General features: G+C 37.2%; 1 protein-coding gene across 2 annotated transcripts in view; it reads right to left on the bottom strand.

Annotated features, from left to right (window-relative positions):
• LOC131679058 (uncharacterized) overlaps positions 1 to 20,841 on the bottom strand; it is a 61,466-nt gene that overhangs the window by 19,952 nt on the left and 20,673 nt on the right. For both annotated transcript variants that reach the window (XM_058959609.1, XM_058959610.1), the window contains exon 2: positions 11,060 to 11,236. In XM_058959609.1, coding sequence (XP_058815592.1) covers positions 11,060 to 11,192 — 133 coding nt within the window. In that variant the 5' untranslated portion in view covers positions 11,193 to 11,236. The remainder of the gene's footprint in view (positions 1 to 11,059; positions 11,237 to 20,841) is intronic.

Below are 20,841 nucleotides of genomic sequence, written 5' to 3'. Positions count from 1 at the left end.
ATGCTAAATGTATTCAAGGTGCATAAAACGTCGAGATTTGATGCAAACACGAAAAAAATTTGACGAAGATTCACTTTTTTGGATTTTGCACATTTTTGCCTTTTTCATATAGAAAGGTTATGCAATCACTCTGAAAAACGTCAACCTAATCCCTAAACCCTAATTTTTTTTCGACTCGCATAAGGTTTCTGGATTTTAACAGGGGCGTAGTTGATGGTTTACGGAGAGGGGTTACACCCCCCCCCCCCTCTACTGTTCACTCCCCTCCTTTAAAAATCTCCTTAAATCACCCCTCAGACCACCACCTCATACCCCTCCCTTTCAACCCCATCATCTTTAAACCACCACTATATTACCAAGCATACCAATTTATGCTGGGGAGTCGTTCGTTCATGGGACTTTCGCCCTCCTCACATACCCATCCCCGCATGACAAAATGAGTTAGCAAGCAGATAACATTGATCTAATGCTGATTAGGCTAATGGAGTATGATATTTTTTTGTTTCAAGTGTTTCACCGTCGACACCGTAGGACATTTCCACAATTATGTTGAACATAAAAAGCCTCCGTGCCATAGTTTAGAGAAATGAGAAAGGCACAATTGCACCGCTAGGTGGATTAAAACAGGTTTTTAAAGTTTGAGATTGAATGTCTCGAAACTTATAAATTATATAAACAATTCAAAGAAGACAATTGATGCTCCTATCTATTATGTATTAATCTCTCAAATCTTACGAAGATCGGTTGACTATGTTGCGAGCTTTTACTAAAAATGTAAACAAAAGTTGCACTCACACGTGTCATAGACGTGTATTGATGACAAAATTTGTATGGCGTGTCATAATAGTGCATGGAAAATTTTCCATAGACAAAACGCAGCAATTATTAACTTTTATTAATATCTTTCGCTTCATTTGGTCTATAAACAATCAGTGAGATGCATTTACAAGAAAATGAGTCAGGGAACCTAGAAAAAATAAATATTTTTGGTTACAGTGTTGCCAAACATGCTAAATTTCCAGTTTAAAACTTAAATTGCATTTTTCTCACAATTCGTGTATTTTTATTTTGAAAATGATTACGCCATTGTGTTTCTCAGATAGTTTTACACGTAAAAACATCTTATACATCAAGATAACTTGAACCAATCCCCAGACACAGTCATTTGAAGCAAAAAATTAAAAATTTCACGGCGCGTTTCTCGCTATATCTCAGTAACCAAGTAGAATGTCAAAATTCTGGAAACACCATTTTGTAGAGAATTGTTAGACAAGTAATGCGGCATATCTAACTCAGTTTACCCCAAAATGACGTTTGTCATAAGATAGCAAAACAGCGACGATATAGGGACAACGGCTCTAGGGAGATGCGCTAACACTATTTATCTCCGCGCACTTCTGACATAGTGATTAATTTTTGAAGTAGAATACTTCTTCTAACGTTTCAATATGGGGGTCCCTTTTCAAAAATTTCTGCTGAGATATTTTCCCAGTTTTCAAAAGCGAGTAACTTCCGTTGTACTGATCGCTATATTTTTACACTATCTGATCGGAAATATGTGCACGTATATTGTATTTGATTCCGTAAAATGTACGTCTATTATAGATAACAAAAATAATGTATTTTGTAAAGATGGTAATTATCTGCGCTGATTGGTCCGTACAATTCAACCAATCAGCGAGCGGTGCTAGGACTGCCTCTTTGTTATCCAATAAACTGCGACAGGTATAAAAACGGCACATAAGAGAAAATTCGACAGTTTGCTTTCTGACCTTGTAGTAGTTGTTACGTTTTGGGTCAGCTCGAACTCTTCGGTTGGAATCAATGACTGCCGCCATTAAATGATGCACAGGCGTGCCAGTTTCATACATATAATGATCGGCACACATCGCAGAAAAAGCAGAACGCTCTTTTTTAGGAGTTCAATAAACGGATTGCAATAGTGCGCGTGCGAAGGGGTGGCTGGATGCGAGAGACCTCCTCTCTTGCTCTTTAAATTATGCGTGGCGGGCTCAGATAAATTCATTAATTGGTTAATTTTCTTTTGGTAAGCGGTAGTGCGATTGACGATAACGATTTGATTAGCATTGGTTGTTGCGTTGTGTGAAGGAGATGATGTTGGCTTATTGGATACTGATATAATTTGTTTCTGCCGACTCAGGGCAAACTGGGACAACTGTTTACATATCAGCTATGTATATTAGAGTGACAGGAAAAAAATTACCCCTATCGGCTCACCCCTGAGTCGATTCCTAGTCCCACCAGGAGTACTTGCTCCAAATTTTAACCAAATCGGACAAGTACAGCTACCGGACCAACGTGCCTGAAGTTTGTATGGGATTTTTCGACAATTTACATGGAGAAAAGCCACTAACTCGCATTTATGCCGCTAGGTGGCACCGTATGTATCGTATTATCACTGTAAGTAAAAATAAGAAAGATAATTTAATTGCCTATAACTTTGTCGATGACTGTTAGTGAATCTGGCTTTGTTAAAAGAAGTTATTAAACTTTTAACGAAGTTTTGTCTGAGTCAGTTTTGCATGGGGCGCAGCAGTGCATTGTTGTGTGTGTATCAGTACTTGATTCGCACGAACTAAACATTTTCGTGAAATAATGGTTAGTTTTAGGTCAATAGTATGTTAAGATGATTTATAGTAAGTAATACGAGTCAAGTTTTGGTTAGAAAATTTTAAATCCATATTTTACCGCATAGAGGGCGCCAACACTAACTTTTCACCGGAAAGAGATAGAGATTAGGTGTCTTCCACAAAGTTGTAGAACAAGTATTTCTGAATAATTCTTCCGAACATCTCAATATTCCATCTCACCTCTATAAAAAGTTAGTGTTGGCGCCCTCGATGCGGTCACAGGTGGAACTAAAATTTTCTAACCAAAACATAGCTCGTATTATGTACTATACTTCTTCTGAACATACTATTCAGCTAAATCTAACCATTATCTGACAAAAATGTATAGTTGGTGGGAATCGAGTACCGATACACAACCGTGCACTGCTAGGCCCCATGCAAAACTGACTCAGACATCACTTCGTTAAAGGTTTAATAACTTCTTTTAACAAAGCCGTATTCGCTAGCAGTCTTCGACAAAGTTGTAGGCAATTAAATTATCTTGCTTATTTTTACTTACAGTGATAATACGATTCATACAGTGGCACCTAGCGGCGAAAATGCGAGTTAGTGTGTTTTCTCCATGTAAATTTTTGAAAAATCCCATACAAACTTCAGGCACGTTGGTTTGGTAGCTAGACTTGTCCGATTTGCTTCAAATTTGGTGCAAGTACTCCTATAGCGGTAAGCTTGAATCTAGTTGGTACCGCCACACGGTACTATCTTTGATTTTAGGCTTGAGTTTAGTCCGGCCTAAGACGTTAGTACCTGTTATTGCAGAAATGGCTGCATCCTGAAGCCAAATGAAAACAGTGTAAAAGGCCGCAATGTTCCTCTTGCATACATCTCAATAATTTGAATCAACTTTTCGAACTTTATGTGCAATATTATGGCCCATGTTGCACACAAACCATATGAGGGCAAGTAAGCAAATTTTATCCCGTACGAAAAACAGGTGTAATCGAATTTTAAATGCATTTTTTAAATATTCTTTATTATCGCATATCCAGAAGGTGCTACACGCTCATTTCAAAACGCCACATCGAAGAGTTATATTGCAGGTTAGCAGAAGTCGAATCATATTGAAACAAACTGTCGAACGAAATTTTATAATTGGATTCAGAAATGAAAATTGTTTTCGTTCGTTAGTTTACCTATGGCTATCAAAATGAGTGAAGTTTAATTTGCTCACAATTTTTTAGTTATTTTTACATGAGGAAAAGAATATATAATCACAATTTGTTCCCTTTTCTAGTTGTATCTTCTCACAAAGAACACCAGAAGCAAGTGGAAGTTTATTTATATTTTTACTGCTTTTGAAAGAGTTCAAAACTAAGATTGAATAAAAAATTGTAAATGAAGCCATGCCATATAGCCATATTTTGATCGTTATTTAAATGTTATCGAAGCTTGCTGTATTGTTTCGTAATTTATAATTTTCTAGCATATCTTGAACGATTTGCATTTCCGCTGTAGTACAAATTTTCGTTTAATTCTTTATGCTAGAACAGATATGCACAGGGTATGAAAGAGCTGTGAAAGCTGAGACTAGACAGATGACTTGGCAAAATGACGCAAAAAGTTGAATACGGAAAAATCGCTTAAATCGTGTCGGAACTTAAGGGGCAAAATATTGGATACTTTAATTTTTTTTTCGGTGCAAAGATTCTTTGTCTTTTCAGTCAGGCGCCACATCGAAATCTTGTTGTGCGGTATACACCATAACTCAAAATCTACTGGACAAACGTTGAGACATTTGCACAGTTGTTTTTCACAGCATTTCACAAGTAATTAAGGGAGCTTTTATTTTTTGGTCGATTTTCGATTTTTTCGTAACCAAGTCCGATTATTGCTAAAACAACGATTAACATGTTATTGTGAAATAATAATATGTTATTGTGAAATAATAAAATGCATTTAAAATTCGATTAGTAGTTGCCTGGGCAATGATGTGAAGAAGAAGTATTGTGCAAAATTCAGAACGATTGGTCCAAGAAATTTTGTCTGCATCCAGTATCAGGTTCAATTAGTAAATTTACAATTATCAATTCATTATCCGACAGATGGAAGACTATAAGAAGTAACTAATTATAATTTTAATTAATTAAAATTACTGGACTTTTGGTATTTCAGGCATGATTGGATAATCGTGCTGATAATTTGAATTACTTCATTTTCAGCAAAGTAGGTCTGCCAAATTCCATATGCATGGTTAGTTAACTAGTTGGGTAGGATGGTATAATAAGCCCCACCAGGCTAAAATTTCAGATTTCCATTCCATGGACGACATAATTATCTGAAGCAAATAAATAATTTTTATGGCTTTTTTCATGTGTTGCAGAACAGCAACTGATACAAACTTTTCAAAAGATGTAAGCTTCCACTCTTTTTCTATAAGCATTTGATTTAATTTGGAACAGTCAGATTTGGCTGAACTGACAAACTACTAAGTGTAATGTTAGAGAAGCTCTTCAAGCCCTTGGAGTGGCTAGCGCCTAACAATACAACTCTATAACGTTCTCGATAGTATGCACCATTATTAGCAAAATAACGTTTTAGTCAATTGTGGATTTTTTCTTAAATAATAAATTGTTTAAGCGGCTACTCCACTGTAGAATTTTAAAACAATCGATTTTTTTTATTTATTAGTCTAAAATGTGCTTTAGGATGTAAAAAATGATATCCCAAAACATGGAGAACGAAAACAATTCAAAAATATAATTTTCACTTTGCCGCAACGCTTCTTATGAATAACCCATGTGTACTGCAAACTTTAACCGCGTTTTTCTCGAAACCACTGGCCGGAAATGTAACTCGAGCAAATGATTTTTGGTCGCTTTGAAATTTTCACAGTATATTCAAAATTGATTTTTCTAGTCACGTACGCAGGATTAAATTTTTTATTGCTTACCTTTTTATTGATTAACGATTTTGTGTAGATTTTTATGACATTCTCTACGTTTTTTCACTCACTGTGCCATTTCGCTTAAAATCAAAATATCGAAAAAGTCCTACGTACATTGCTATTGACATGAGGAATCAGAAAAACTTTAGTTTTTGGCGCTAGGTCAAAAATCACGGGAGATAGATTTCCGACCGTGGACCCCTTCCAAAAAAACGCGCATGAGGTGAAAATGCTGCAGAGTCGCCATCTTGTGATGAAATTACTCGAAAAAAATATTTTATTTGATACAATATTTATGTTATAAATCCCATTCAACAAGATGTCGATTCACTATTTATTGAGCAATAAAAAAAATTCTTGAAATAATCAGACTATTAAATGGCATAAACAGTGAATTTTAAATTAACTTTATTGTACACTTTTTTAAAATAGCCGTGTATTGCTGATCAGAACGCAGCAATGCAAATGGCAGCATCATGTTACCGGAAAAAAGACAAAAATATGCAAAAATTTGTCATGCTTCTCCTGCACACATTTCGTTATTTTCAATCCTCTCTTCGGCTTTCTTCTGGATAAATATGGCTCTCTTTGCTCGCAATAAAGATGGCAATAAATAAGCCAGTTTATCAGGTAGGAAAGACAAGCACTGTCGAACTACACTAATAAAATAAAATACCAATTAATGCGTAAAAAACTACGCATTTTTAATAAAAGTGGAATAACCCATTAAGTGGGTAAAGAGTTCGTATCCATAAATGAATACAGCTCTTGTACGTCAACCTGGGTATGTTTTACCCTTTATTTTTCGCTTTATTTCTTTGAAAATATCCATTCATGAAAATCGCGCCAGAATAAAAAATATTGTCAATAGAATTATTTCTGAATTAAAAAAACATAAAATAACATTCATTTCACATTATTGTCTCCTTAACTACTTACCAAAATAAAACTGCCAACTGGATATATTTTTAATGGCTGGATCTTTTGGCTGCTCTAAAAATGCCAAACGCATATTTGCAACATCCTCAGTAGTTTAAACAACCGTTTTTTATGAGCATTGCCGAAATGTTCCGTTTCCGCCACGTACTCAGATGCAGGCCTGTAATTTGCAGCTTCCGCTACGAATCTTAGTTTGCAGGTTAACTCGCTTAAAATAATTCTTAATGACTTTTCACTCATTATTAAGATCAGTATATCCATTGACATTATCTCATCGAGTAGTTGTGAAATGAATAAAAAGCACCAATTGTTGAAAGCAATAAAATACCCATTTTTTGACAGCTCATAAAATGGGTAAAGTTTTTTTTTACCGTGTTTGTCTACCCGCATTTTTTTATTTCCTCGTTATTTCCTTCTCTCCACACGCTTGATTCCAATTGCACATCAAAGGGTTACAGTAGAGCACGCTAAATCGCTAAAAGAATAAGTGGGACCATTTAATTCGTTAATATAAATCGATAACATATTTTCACGAATTATTGCCCATATATCTATTGTATCACACATCAAAGAAAGTAAATAACGAAAGAAAATTATTGTTTTTAGGGGATAGATCCAAACAAATGACAATTGGATATAGATCGTAAAATGCAATATTTTATGAATTTACTTACACTGGTCGTTAGCAAATTGAATCAGAATGTTAACAGCTTAAAAATAAGCTCCACAAATACCCTAAGCTAAGAGTAAATAATTGATTTTAAATATGTGCAATGTTCCAATAAGAATAAAATCACATAACACTTCTGAATACACAATGTTTTGAAATTTATTGTGAACACAACGGTGATCAATATATTTATTTCGATTTTTGGCATAAATCGTTCTAATTTTCATTGATGCATTATAGAAATATATCTATATTCTGCCTGCCACAGTAAAAAAAAATAAATATAACGCTCGTGAATATAAATGATCATTCTGTCAAAGTTTAATTTTCTGTTTAATCTTTGTTTACTTTTTATTTAAACCTCGCTGAAAAACGTGTACAATTTTAATTCGCAGACCTTCATTGATAGTTGATCTTTACTCCAAACTTGTGAAAATTCACTTGAAACGAAAATAAATGTTCTCCCCCACGTCGATAGGTATCATGTTCAATTAGAATGACACTCACAGTTCATTTCAAATTCAAATTGAAATATTTTAATCAATTTTTTAATCAAAGTATGAAATCTCGACAAACATATAATTCCGGCTTAAAAGCCAACTGTCAAAATTCGCTTTGAAAGGGAATTCCGGACAAACCGTTACTGGCGAGTAACACAGATGTTGGTAGTAAACAAAGAGAAAAATTTTCTCTTCCATTAACTGCTATGAACTGTGTTTATCCAGCGACGGTTTGTCCGGAATTTACTTTCAAAGAGAATTTTGACAGTTGGGTTTTAACCAGTAATCATATTTTTGTCGAGAAATTACTATCATGGCACCAATTACAACCGATGGTTTAGCCACCTCTAACTCGACGAGCGCCTATTCAAACTGAATAAAAACATGCATACGTATTTCAATTTATTTTCTTTTGTGCATATTATGTCACTACAAAGTACTGCACATCATCGGCCTACTTTCAACAATCCATATCGGCAACAAGTTGACAAAATTGTTCTCAAACCCTATGGAACGAGATATTTGACGAAGAAAAGCTATTTTACTGCATGAAAATATCGGAATGAATTTACTCATTTTCTTTAACTTGAATTTGTTGTTTTTTAACTTTGACGTGTAACGCAGATCAGAACGCAGCCATATAGATGACAGCATCGTTTGATTAAAGCTTACCAAATATTTTAGGCCGGTTTAAAAGTTAGTGCGGTTTAAAAACAGTTAGTACGGCTTTGTGCTTACGGCTACTAGTGGGACTAGGAATCGACTCAGTGGTGGGCCGATAGAGTTTTCAAAAATTCATCATTTTCCTGTGCACTCTAATGTATATGCTGCTATAAACACAGTTTAATTGTATAATTGCTGCATGTATGACGAGATTTGTACATCCACATTAAGACCTATTTCTTTTATGTTCAGCTAAATGATTTTACTTATTTCGTATTTCAACTAGTGAATTGCTCCATTGAAAGTAATTTACTGGCACTACATTTGTTGTTGGTTATTATCCTACGTGGCAATTGCAGGGTTATTGCGAAAACTCTACGCTAACAAACCTGCTTGGTGAAGGTTTGAACTAATTATGAATAGGGAATTTTGCCTTAACTCTTTAATGCTGACATTCCATGCGCAAATGCCCTTCTGCTGGCTCTTAGCTGTAGAGTGAGTTCAATTTACAGTTAGTCCAAAAACTATTTGTTATCCGATTTGGCTCTTAAATTACCTTATTTGTACATGCCATGCTTTAAAGCGGCCTATTTCTAAAAATATTCAGCAAGACGAATGCATTTTGATATCACTATACATATGTGTAATGAAATATTCAATAATCAGGGCCGGTGGATAATGTAGGTAGTAAAGGTAGTACTATCCACTTGAAAATAATCGAGTTGGTAATTACCCACTTGAAACTTTGGAAATCAAGAAAAAATACTACTAATTTTCCTTGGTTTTGATATACTTTTCTATATAAAAATCCATTTAACAAATTTTCTATTGCGATTAGAATTAAGTTCACCTGTTAAAACATCTTAAGATATGTCTAAGGAAGAACCTTTGATGATTTGTGGGCATGTAGGGCCTATTAAATCAGAGTATAAGTGATCTCACTATGGAAACATAGTAAAAACATGATTTTTCATTGGAGACACCTCTAAATCATGTCCAAGTCATTTTTGGCAAAAGTTTTTAAATTCACACCTAGAACAAAAATCTCAGCTGACCCATGTGTATTTCAAAACTTTTTCAAAATGTGGAGAGGTCTAATAACCATTTTATGCAAATCAACTGAAGATGGGACGCTTAATCCGACAACAGTGGTCATGAACCGAGGGCAGATTCTTGTTTGCAAGTATTGCTAGAAGACACTGCACCACGGAAAACCACACCCAGCCAAATCATACAGCGAAATTCATAAGAATTATCTTATGATGTATAGAAAAATAACAAAGCTATGTTTTCATAAGATGATTATGAAAAAATAAGACTTTATTGGATATTGCATACGTTACTCGCTTGAGTTTCGTACGAGCATCTTATAATTTACATAAACATAAGAGAAATATATAATTTTGTCTTATGAAAAATCGAAGATGCATTATGGAAAATTAAATCATAGCAAACCGATTTGACGAAATAAATGCTGCTTCATAAGATAGTCTTATGATTTACATACGTCCTGCTTGTGACTAAAAAATATACGAAATACTTATGAAGTTCACTGTATTTTTTGGCTGAGTGCATGTGTAATCTTAATTCCCACGTGGTAACTTTCAATCACGTGTTGTAAATTGTTCCGTAAAACGAATAGCTCTGTTTGGTCTAAAATGTTCAAAAATAGTAATACTGCATTGCGCAGGTGATGAAATTGAATATAGACGACTTCCGTAAGCCTAAGCTTAATTTATAACTTCAGGAAATATTCCACCTCACGAAGACTTGCTCATATACTTTTTCGTCAGTTTCACCAATAACGGCAAGAAAAGATAAAAACTTTTCTTCGATTTTTAGACAATGTGTACTAGATCGAGAGGTTGCTAGCTATCCTTTCGATCATGTCCATTTGAGCCATTTGCTTAGTTCCAGTTTTTCGTTCTGAGTTTATAACTGAATCGATCCAGAATACCTATCCGTTTTTCAATTTTCATATCTTTCATTTCTCTTAGTTTAAAATTTGCCAAAAATAGTCAACAATATTGATACAGTAGTTTTTTTAAAAAGATTTTTTTAGTGGACACGAATATGCAATATGCAAAACTATCTTCGAGTAGCAACTCCCAGCCGTATCATGCATAACATACATCATCACATCTCCCATGAAGGTACCCATCGAACCGAACTCCTCTCAACAGCAGCAATATTCGAAAGAGGTACTCTACAGTTGATATACAATTGAATATTTACACTGAATAGGGGGGATAAAAACGACATGCTCGTAATTAATTCAATTGAAGCTGCAGCGTTCAAGCAATCGATAAACATGTTTCATAATAACGTATCGCCTTGTCCAGAGGACCTCATCGTTTCCTACGCTAATCTGTCGCCCGTAGACTGAATGATGGATTGGATTAGTTGGTTTCCTGAATAGGAAAAAACATTACCCGAGAAGTGTGCACTCATAGACATTGGTCTATGGTTGGGCGGTGTTGCGACGACCGGCTGGATTCGATGGCACTTTAAAACAAGATGCGCCTAGCGCTTAACAAGTGCGCGTACCGCGAGGTGTCACATAATAATCGTTATGGCAGTTGTAAAACTATGTCAATGAAATTGAAGAGCAACGGGCATTCTGTATATTTGATCCAATTCGATTAAATAAACTAATAAGTGAATTTTACAGCCATTATGAAGCATGAACTTACACCGTAAAAGTAATTTTAATTCTTACCTGACCAATCCCAAATCTAACTGAACCACTTACCTTGGGCCAAATTGGATGCACCACCTCGGCTGCCAGGCCGCGAAAAAACCGGGGCGTGCGGATCATTGGCGTTCGCTCGATGGTGGATGAAAAAAATCAGTATGAATATTAGTTTGTATCGTGGCACACTCATGGTCAGCGGTTGTGGCTTTTTGGGGCGATGGCGGCGGCTGACGACTGAAAAATACAACACGGAAAGAAAAAAGAAAATCAAAACACGATCATCTATTGCAGTGCTCCTTGTTTTTGTTTTGCTGTGCAAAGTATGTTATAGTGGTACTATGTCGTCATTGTTGTCCTATCTTATGAGAAGCGCTATTTGGCACATACATATCGAGAAAAACGATTTTTTTTCACTAAAAGTTTATTTGTCACGGCTCAATGCGTTAGCACAACTGAGCCATGGATCTTAAATTTTACAATGAGTAAAAATTAAAAAATACTAAGAAAGTCTGTCTGCCAGATCTTGTTGACGCAGTTTGCTGTTGCGTGTCGAGATCCTTTTCCTTTGCGGTGAAGCATTAGTTACCTTATCCGTTGCAGCTTGGCGATATTTCAGTCTGCCTTCTCTCGCGTTATCGTCCACGACCATGTCATCATAGGTACTGCTTTCTTGCTGTTCACGGTCTTATTTGTGTCCTCTTCTTACGGGTCACTGTTTTAGATCGATATAAGCTTCTGGTTTGAGAGCGATTGTCGTAGTCGTAGTCCCTTCAATATTGCTTAATCGGGTCGTTCTTTTTGGTTTATCTATAAGTGTCGGTCAGTGGCGGATCCAAGGGGAGGGTCTTGGGGGTCCGGACCCCCTCCGAAATGTTTTTACTTGTTGAGAAATTTTAAATTAGTTTCAAGTTTATATTAGTTTTAAACTCAAAATAGTCCCAAACCAAATTTCACTAACAGAACTTATATTCTTTAAATATGGTTATTACGTATAACAAACTGTACAAAGTTTTTTAAAACCCGAAATTTCAGACCCCTCTCGAAATTTTTTTCTGGATCCGCTCCTGGTGTCGGTGGCTGCTTGTTAGAGTTGGCTGTAGTAAATGAGTTTTGACTAGTTGCTGTGGCGCATGTTTTTTTCGTAGTGAGCCTGGTTACAGAATTAGCATGTTGGGATCTGCACGGTATGTGATCAGCGCTGTTTGCTTATTTGATTACGTCATCGGTGATTTGCATTCGATAGCCATGTGTTATCCCGTAGCGTAGCGTTTTCTTTGGCAGACTCATTTCATTGCGACCCCGGCTTCGCAATACTGTTTGTGCACTGGATACAGAACAAAGTGATTTTTTGCCTCTGTTTTGTGGGAGGTCAGAAGATAGACTGGGGGAGGGGGGGGACTAACGATATTTTCGTTGGAATTTGGAACAATTTGGAGATGTTTTCTAAATGAAAGAAAATGATCTCACCGAATTTCAGTATTCTTGATAGATATTCATCGAAACTATGAGATCGGATCCTACGGGTACGAATTCAGCATTTTTCCATTGGAAAACCGGTTCAACTTTTCAGCAATCGCAAATCATGAGTCCGTCGATGTAGATTTTACTACTCCGCCAAAGCTTGCTAAATTCCTTTCAACAAAAACACGATCGAAATCATCTCAAATCCCTCTTTTTCTAGGCTAACACCAGCGACAATTTTCGGAATACGTCCAGTTACTTGAGCACCAGCGGCAAACAGGTATTTCATACCCGAAGTAATAATAAAAAAATTCCAAAGGTAACACTAGTATGCACAAATTTTACGGAAATTTCCACATCCTACACTTAGGACTATTGCGATTGAATCCAACATTTTAGAGAGAGTCATATTAATTAAAATTAAAATTGTTATTTCATTTATACACTTTTGTCCTGCATCTATTGTAGGAAATGTGTGACTAATCACGTCAAAAAATGGCCATTCTAACTGGAAGTAATATCATGCACAGCGTAATGAAGCGTCGATTTTGGAGAACGTTTCAACATCGTGAGAAAATATTCCTTCCAACTCGTAAGCAATCCCTCCGATCCCGACAGGGGCTTAAGTACATGAAGATTGAGAGATTGTTTCCCTTTTTTCTGCCGGCGAATGGAACAAGCCAAGCGGCTCCTAAAAGTCTTTAATCGTTTAAACGTGCGTATACAATTCCGGCTCGTGAAGAAGTCCACTTGCCGGTTCGGCACCACCGAGTAACATCATCAACAAACTTTACCGTAGCATCATCATCATCACCATCATCATCACCACATGAATGAACGAATCAATGGAACAATCCCTGCGGGGTTCACTCGTCGATCCGGCTGGTTGGGGCGATTGGACAATGGTGCGATTGTGAGTGGTCGTAAGGTTTGCGTTGAAAATGAAAGTTTTTTTCACGATCGATTTTTGATTGATTTTGCGAAAAATTTGATGACGAGTCTAGATGGAAATTTAGTGGTTAACTGCGTTGAATTTTTGTGGATATCTGTTACCAAGACGAAGAATTTCCCTTGATCTATCAATGACTAACTACCAGAGGTTGAAATTTTCGCATTCGTGAATAGAAACAGATTTACTTCTATCAGCAAAAGAAAAGCAAGCATATGATGTATGATTGTTTGCTCTCCAAGTTTTTGTGACAAGATAGCATCCGACCTTATCTTTTCACGGTATAATATGCAACGGCGGATCCAAGAAGGGGCACAGGGGGCACGTGCCCTCCTTTCAGCCAGAAGCTGTTTTGAAAAGGTATTTGAAATTACTTCTGGCGTGCGTAGCTTGGTTTAAGCATTTTGGTTTATAATTCCAGTGCAGAGAGTCAGGCAGTAAGCAGGCCCGATGAGAGGTTGTTAAAACAAACTTTCTTAAGGGAGTCTACTTTGTGTACAAGTTAAAAAACGAGTTTTATTACTTGAATCGACGGAATACACTATATTGAGAAGCCAATTCAAAGTATTTTCGAAGGAAGCAATAGAGCGTCAAAAAGAAATGTGAGTGCACGGACAAACGCATTCGTCCTCGCGATTCTTGTTGTGTGAATATTTGTTCCTGTCAGATCCTTAGATATTGGTTTTGTAGCCGTTTGTTGTTTAGCATAAGATAAAGATGTGCTGTTTACGATTATAGTAGTATAGTATTATATTTTTTTTATTTTCTTTTGCACAATATTTTACGTGGTGCAGTGCCTTTTTGCAGAAGTCGCGTATAGTAATCTACCATGTGTGTCTGATGAAACGTCCCATTTTCGGTTAATATGCATAAAATGGTTACGTATGAAGGAGTTGGTTTGTACGGAAGCATTCTCACCACAAGAACATCGTTAGGGACAACCAGGAAAAGGCGAAGTTTCTGCTGTTATGGAAGCCATTTCTCCGTATCTTGACATAAGTTTGTTAATCACGATGTCAGGAGTGTGTGAAGAAAATTCATGTAAGCGCATCTCTCTAGAGCTCTTCCCTATATATACGGAGATGATGTTGTTAACATGGCAGCTTTCGTTAGTGTGCTTACGTTGGTCCACGAAACAAAAGACTGTGCTTCTTAATGCTTGAAACGGTGCATTTGCAGGGCAGTAACTTCTCCCGGATTGAGTATAATCTGCACGTTAAGTAATGGTTTCACTTCTCGGGTAGCTGGTCTTACAGAACATTTCCAAAAATCAATAGCAACACATTTGGTCTGCAGTCGTTTTTGCCGTGTATCTATAGCGGAACGATTTTTAGCTTCTACTCTCGGCGAGATGAGAAGGTAGACTGACCTTAATTAATCGGTGATTAAAATGGATAATTTTTGTATTTTCATAGCACGTTCAAGGAATGTTTCCTTTAAAAATGCATTGTGTTGAGATAGAACGGTTTGGGCCTCGCCAAAGATGCGTGTGATGTCTATAAGAACCCAATTATAATGTGCGAAATAACGAAATCAAATCAGTTCAGTTCAGTCAACTCGGTTGCCCGCCGTACTCACAGTTGTTTAATCTGCGTCTGATTACTGCGTATTACTATTGTTGTCGGGTCCTACATATTCTTACAGCATATCAAAACCGGCTCCTACGTTAGACAATTAATCGTTATGTATATCCCACAAATTGAAAATCTCGTATTTTACCCGATTTGGATACAACGGAATAAGCTTCTGTCGAAATTCACCTGTCTGGCACACTATCTGTGGATGTAGCAATATCAGTCAACGGGAGACTAATCGAAACCATGGACTCACGAGTTTCCCATGGCTGAAGAGGTAAAAACTCATGCTAAACTAGAGGGCTTAGAAGGGCCCGGCAGTAATACAAGCCTTGGGGCCCGACGCGGTTCTCGAAGGCCCTAGTTATTGGTCAGGCATGTTGCAATTTAATCAATCGAACGTCGTTGAGAACATCTGTGTAGTAGTTCTGTCAAATCTTAAATGAAGTCGATCCCACTTCTCTTTGTTGTGCATCTCTGTCGCCGTTCTTGTACCCAGTGATGATCGTCACGAAAAGACGGTACGACAATACTTTACATCAGACCCGCGCGGAGAAAATTCTCAAGGGGGGGGTTTGATTTTTTAACATTTGTTTTAAAAGAAACGTACAGAAACCCTCAAACTTTGAAGATTTTTTCAGAGGCCTGGATTTAGTCTTTTGTGAACCAAACTTAATTCACTAGAGGCCAAAACATCGAATATATACACAGGGTATCTTTGGCCGAATTGTGTGTAAGAATATTCCCCACAACCTGATTAACTTTTTATGCTGACGAGGTAGAAAGCTGGTGTCTTCGACAAAGTTTTAGAAATGCTCGTAATGAAGAATTTTGTTGAACAACTTGAACTTGTAGGACTTAAAGTTATCGATTTATAAAGCGTTTTTTTCCACTGTGACTTTTCATGCAAACCATGTTCCAAATAAATGTGGGTGGAGGCATTAAAACCACATAATATTGTCGAAGACTGTAAGTAAAAATACTCATTCGTTTCAAAGTTGAAGATTTTAACATTTTTTACCAGCAATTACAAAATTTTACGAAAAAAGAACCACAACAAATTTTTTTCGTTGATTTTTATATGGAAAAAATAAAAAATATTACAAAGTGAGCTTACCCTATAGGTTTGTAGAGTGCCACGCATCAACCCTTCTTACCTTTATTATGCGTGGTCTGGACATTGAAAATAGTGCCTGCTTGTCCGCGGTACCAACCCCAGTGAGACCATGGTCGTATGCTGACAGGGAAGGGGGCCTCCTCTTTTCGGAGGGTGAGTCCATCCGAGCGTCTGTTCCCCATGTTAGGGGCGGCTTAAAACAGCGTCTGTTCTCCATGTTAGAGGCGGCTGATGTATCGTCCACGTGTCAGCGTTGGACTCTAAACAGAGCTGACACGATGGTCCTCCGGCGAGACAGGGGGTTGAGGAAAGCCCAACAAGCCGCCCTGGAAAACTAACTGTTACGAACAATGCAGAAGAAAATACGAATCGGAATAATCGGCAAAGACCTACGCGACGAAATAAGGACTACGATTGGAAGCTCAGAACATAGAACTGCAGGTCACTCTGCTTTCCAGCTTTCGACAAGTTAATCTACGACGAACTCCAACCACGCAACTTTGAAGTCGATCAACGCAAGGATGTATAAGTTGGAAGCAGCCTTCCGTGACATGGTAGTCCGGAATACCTTCTTCCCCCGCAAAGATATCCACAAAGCCACCTGGAGATCACCTGACCAACGCACCGTAAATTGAAACGATCACGTTCTAATCAACGGGCGATTCTTCTCTGATATCACCAACGTTCGTACCTACTGCAGTGCGAATATAGATTCGGGCCATTACCTAGATGCAGTATGCATGCGCTCAAAACTCTCGACCGTGTACAATACTAATCGTAGTCGGACGCCAAGGCCCAACATCGCGCAACCTCGGGACGCCGGGGTTGCCCAAGCCCAAGCAGCACTACCCACGGAAGAACAGCTGGGCGCAGCTACTCTTAAAGATGGCTGGAAGGAGATCCGTTCCGCCACAGGAAGTACTGCTATAGCGGCACTAGGTACAGCGATTCCGAATCGAGGAAACGAACCAGTCGATGACGAATGTAAGCAGTTAATAGAGGAGAAGAATGCAGCACGGGCGAGGATGCTGCAGCACGGAACGAGACACAATGTGGAGCGATACAAACAAGCACGTAGCATGCAAACCTCGGTCCTCCGGAGAAAGAAGCGCCAACAGGAGGAACGAGATCGCGAAGCGATGGAACAACTGTACCGCGTAAACGACACACGGAAGTTCTACGAGAAGCTGAACAGTTCGCGCTAAGGCTACGTTCCGCAAGCCTATATGTGACGGGACTTAGACGGCAACCTTCTAGTGTGAGATGATTGAGAGGCGGAAGCAGTACTATGACGAGCACATCAACGGTGAAGTAGCTGAGGACGAAGGCGGTATGGCAACGGATCTTGTGACACGCGCAGAAAACGATAGGTTGCTGACCCCTGATCTCTAAGATGTCAAGGAGGAGATCGGCGGCTGAAAAACAACAAAGCTGCCTATTAAGCTATTAAAAGACGGTGGTGAAACACTGGCTAGAGCGCTGCACTGGGTAATCGCTAAAATTTGGGAGGAGGAGATTCTTCCGGAGTAGTGGATGGAGGGTGTCGTTAGCCCATTTTACAAAAGGGTGAAAGATTGGATTGCTGCAACTACCGCGCGATCACAAACCTTAGCACCGCCTACAAGGTCCTCTCCCAAATTCTTTGCCGCCGATTGTCACGATTTTCAAGGGAGTTCGTGAGGCACTGCCAAGCGGGATTCATGGGTTCCCGCGTCACCACGGACCAAATATTCGCGATTCGGCAAGTTCTGCAGAAGTGCGGCGAATACAACGTGCCAACACATCATTTGTTCATCGATTTCAAATCGGTTTATGACACAATCGATCGAGATCAGCTATGGCAGCGATGATGGATCGGGTGATGTGCGTTGTTCGAGTATCAGGGACACTCTAGAGTCCCTGTTGAACCCCCAACCCCTCCCCTCCTTGCGCACGGGCCTGCTTAACATCAACTACCACGGTGTGACTTCATACAAAAAGTAATCAAAATGGGTCGAACATTTCAACTAGGAGCCGTTTCAAAAATATTTGCTTTTTGCATTGTAAGCTCAAAATTTCTTAAATAGTATTTTAGTTTCTAAAATCATAAACTTTACTCAACGAATAATTGTCAGACGCAGACTTTGTTTTCAATCCGTAAATTAAATTTATATTTCATGTTACAGAAACTGCATTAAAAGGATAAAATAAACTAAACTAAAAGGACAAAATAAACTTATACTACCGTTCTACGCATAATTGTCCCATGTATATAGGGAATCCCATAGAACATGGGACAGTTAAGCTTATAACGGCAGTATAGTGACACTTAAAAATAGGATTTTCTGTTGAAAGTACCCATAAAACAGAACCTTTAAACCTTGTTGACCAAAGATCCTCTAAACAGCGTCCTAGCATGCGTCAAAATCGTTAGTGGTAGTGAACAGAGACAGCCTATAGAACGTGATATTGATGACGTGAACGATACCATTCCACAGTCCAGAATGCAAATTTAGCAGAAATTTTGAAATTTTTCTAAAACTAAACAACTTACTTTTATTAAGTCTTTAGAGAAGTTTTCGTAGTTTATGAGCCCCTACTTTTTGTTAAAACAACAGTTAGGGTGGTTCTAATTTGCCAAGATCAAAAAAATAACTTTTTAACCATTCAACCTTCAGCAAAGTTGTAGAACGACGAATTTTGAAAAAAGTCTGCTGAAGACATGTAAAACTCTCTCTATCATACTTTTCATTCTACATCAATCTATTTTTATTTTGAACCCAAGGATTTTCAACGTTCAACAAGGTACACTTTATTAAAATTGAGTGAAGAGTAATAGAGATATATGCTCTAGAAAATGATAAAATTTGATATGAATGACGAAAGACCCTATAACCCCAACTTCTCGTATTCGAAGAAAGGCCAAATGATTCCATTTGATTTCAGAATTTTTTTCGCATTAGGAAAACTGCAAAATATGTATGATTTGAATCACGGAGCAAAAAAAAATATTAAAAATAGGAGATGTTGGGTACAAAATGACCCAGTACCCATCGAAAAAACAGAAATATCTCCATTCAAATACTAAGGTTATTTCCTTTGAAAAGAGGAATTAATTGTAATTTTCTGACTGATCTTCAAAAGTTATAGCATTAAATATATTTTTCCTTCATATTTTCCCATAGCACCAATTTCAAAAATTTCCAGCGAGGTGGGCGGGGTCTAGAATTGTCTAAATGATGTGAAATTTGACATCTGAGCTTATATTGACATTTGTCATAATATGAGAGTCATAATTTTTTTTTACAATGCCCTAGTGGACAATATAAAAATTATAGATTCGTTTTCAATGTAAAGTATTGCATTTTACAATACTTTTCTATTATTTTAAATAGTCGGTACGGTGGTTCTATTCTTTTCAAAATCTGAAAATAACTTTTTCTTGGTCTTCCAGAAAATTTTAAAAAACTTTGTCGAAGACACTGGAACTCTATGTCTTGTACTATTCTTTTTACAAGAAATTTACCAAAAAGGTGTTTCTTAAAAACTGGTTTTCTTTATATAACTTTCGCAGTTTTGATTTTTCATTAAGATCACTTTGGAAATACTTTCAGATATTTTGAAGGAGAACAATTTGTCTTAATATACCGAACCACTAGCTTCTCTAGTTAGAAAGTTATATATATACTTTTTACTAAAAATAAATTATTTCTTGAGTAAACTTTACAAGATATAAAAGAATTTCGCATTTGCAATTTTTTGGTGTTTTGTACTGCAAAGCATGCTATTTCATATACCAGCAACGGTTTTAAATGTTAAGTGCCTTTATCGAAGGTAATGCTTGAACTTTAAACAAGGCAATTTTACACTAATCGCTCAGTGATAGGCTTGTTATAATTAAAAAATCTCGTAAAACACTTCGAGTTCTATTCTACAATTTTCACACAATCGTCTTAATATAATTATGTTATCAAAATATTGTTTTCGGGGCGACTTTGAAAACAAATTATTTGCTTTTGATATTTGGATACCACCCAAAATGTCTTAAATTTTTAGAAGGCGGGTCATTGCACGTTCCCTCCATTTTTTTGCATTCTTCAGCTTAAAATTATTGACACGAATTTTTGTTCTAGCTGAACTTAACATTTTTTCATGTTTTGAGTTTTTGAACTTTATAAAAATTGGTTCTTCGAAGTTCGCGCCTAATCATGGCCAATGGGTTTCGATTGGATGGAGTTAGGACAGTTTGGTGGCTTTATGGCACAAAAACCACCGAATTATCTGTATTTGGAATGGGTGATGTCCATGCGATTTTTTTCAAAATCGATTTTTTCAGCTTGAAGAATCGATATTTTGCATCCGATTTTTTCAGTTCGATGTTTGACAAAATCCATTTTGTTGATTCAATAAAATCGATTTGGTGAAATCGATTTTTCTTTCAAAATTCCTATTCCTCCAATCCGCTCGATTTTTTCCACAATCGATCTTTTTACTGCGTAAAATCGATTTTTTCATCGATTTTTCCCGATTCGATGTTTGACAACATCGATTTTTTCGAATTAAAAAGATCGATCTAGCAAAATCGATATCATTTTTCAAAATGCCCATCACTAATTTGTATTTCACCCTTGTACGGTTTTGGAATAGTGGAATGAACCAAATTAGACTAAAAGAACTGTTTTAGCTCGATCTGCCTTTTTAGCGGCAAAAGCTGGACATAAAACATAAAATAGTTCATGGAGCTTTTGGTCAACGAATG

This window comes from Topomyia yanbarensis, chromosome 2 (assembly GCF_030247195.1).
Source record: "Topomyia yanbarensis strain Yona2022 chromosome 2, ASM3024719v1, whole genome shotgun sequence".
Classification (NCBI taxonomy): domain Eukaryota; kingdom Metazoa; phylum Arthropoda; class Insecta; order Diptera; family Culicidae; genus Topomyia; species Topomyia yanbarensis.
Note: the sequence above shows the minus strand (reverse complement) of the source record. Positions and strands in the feature narration are given on the sequence as shown.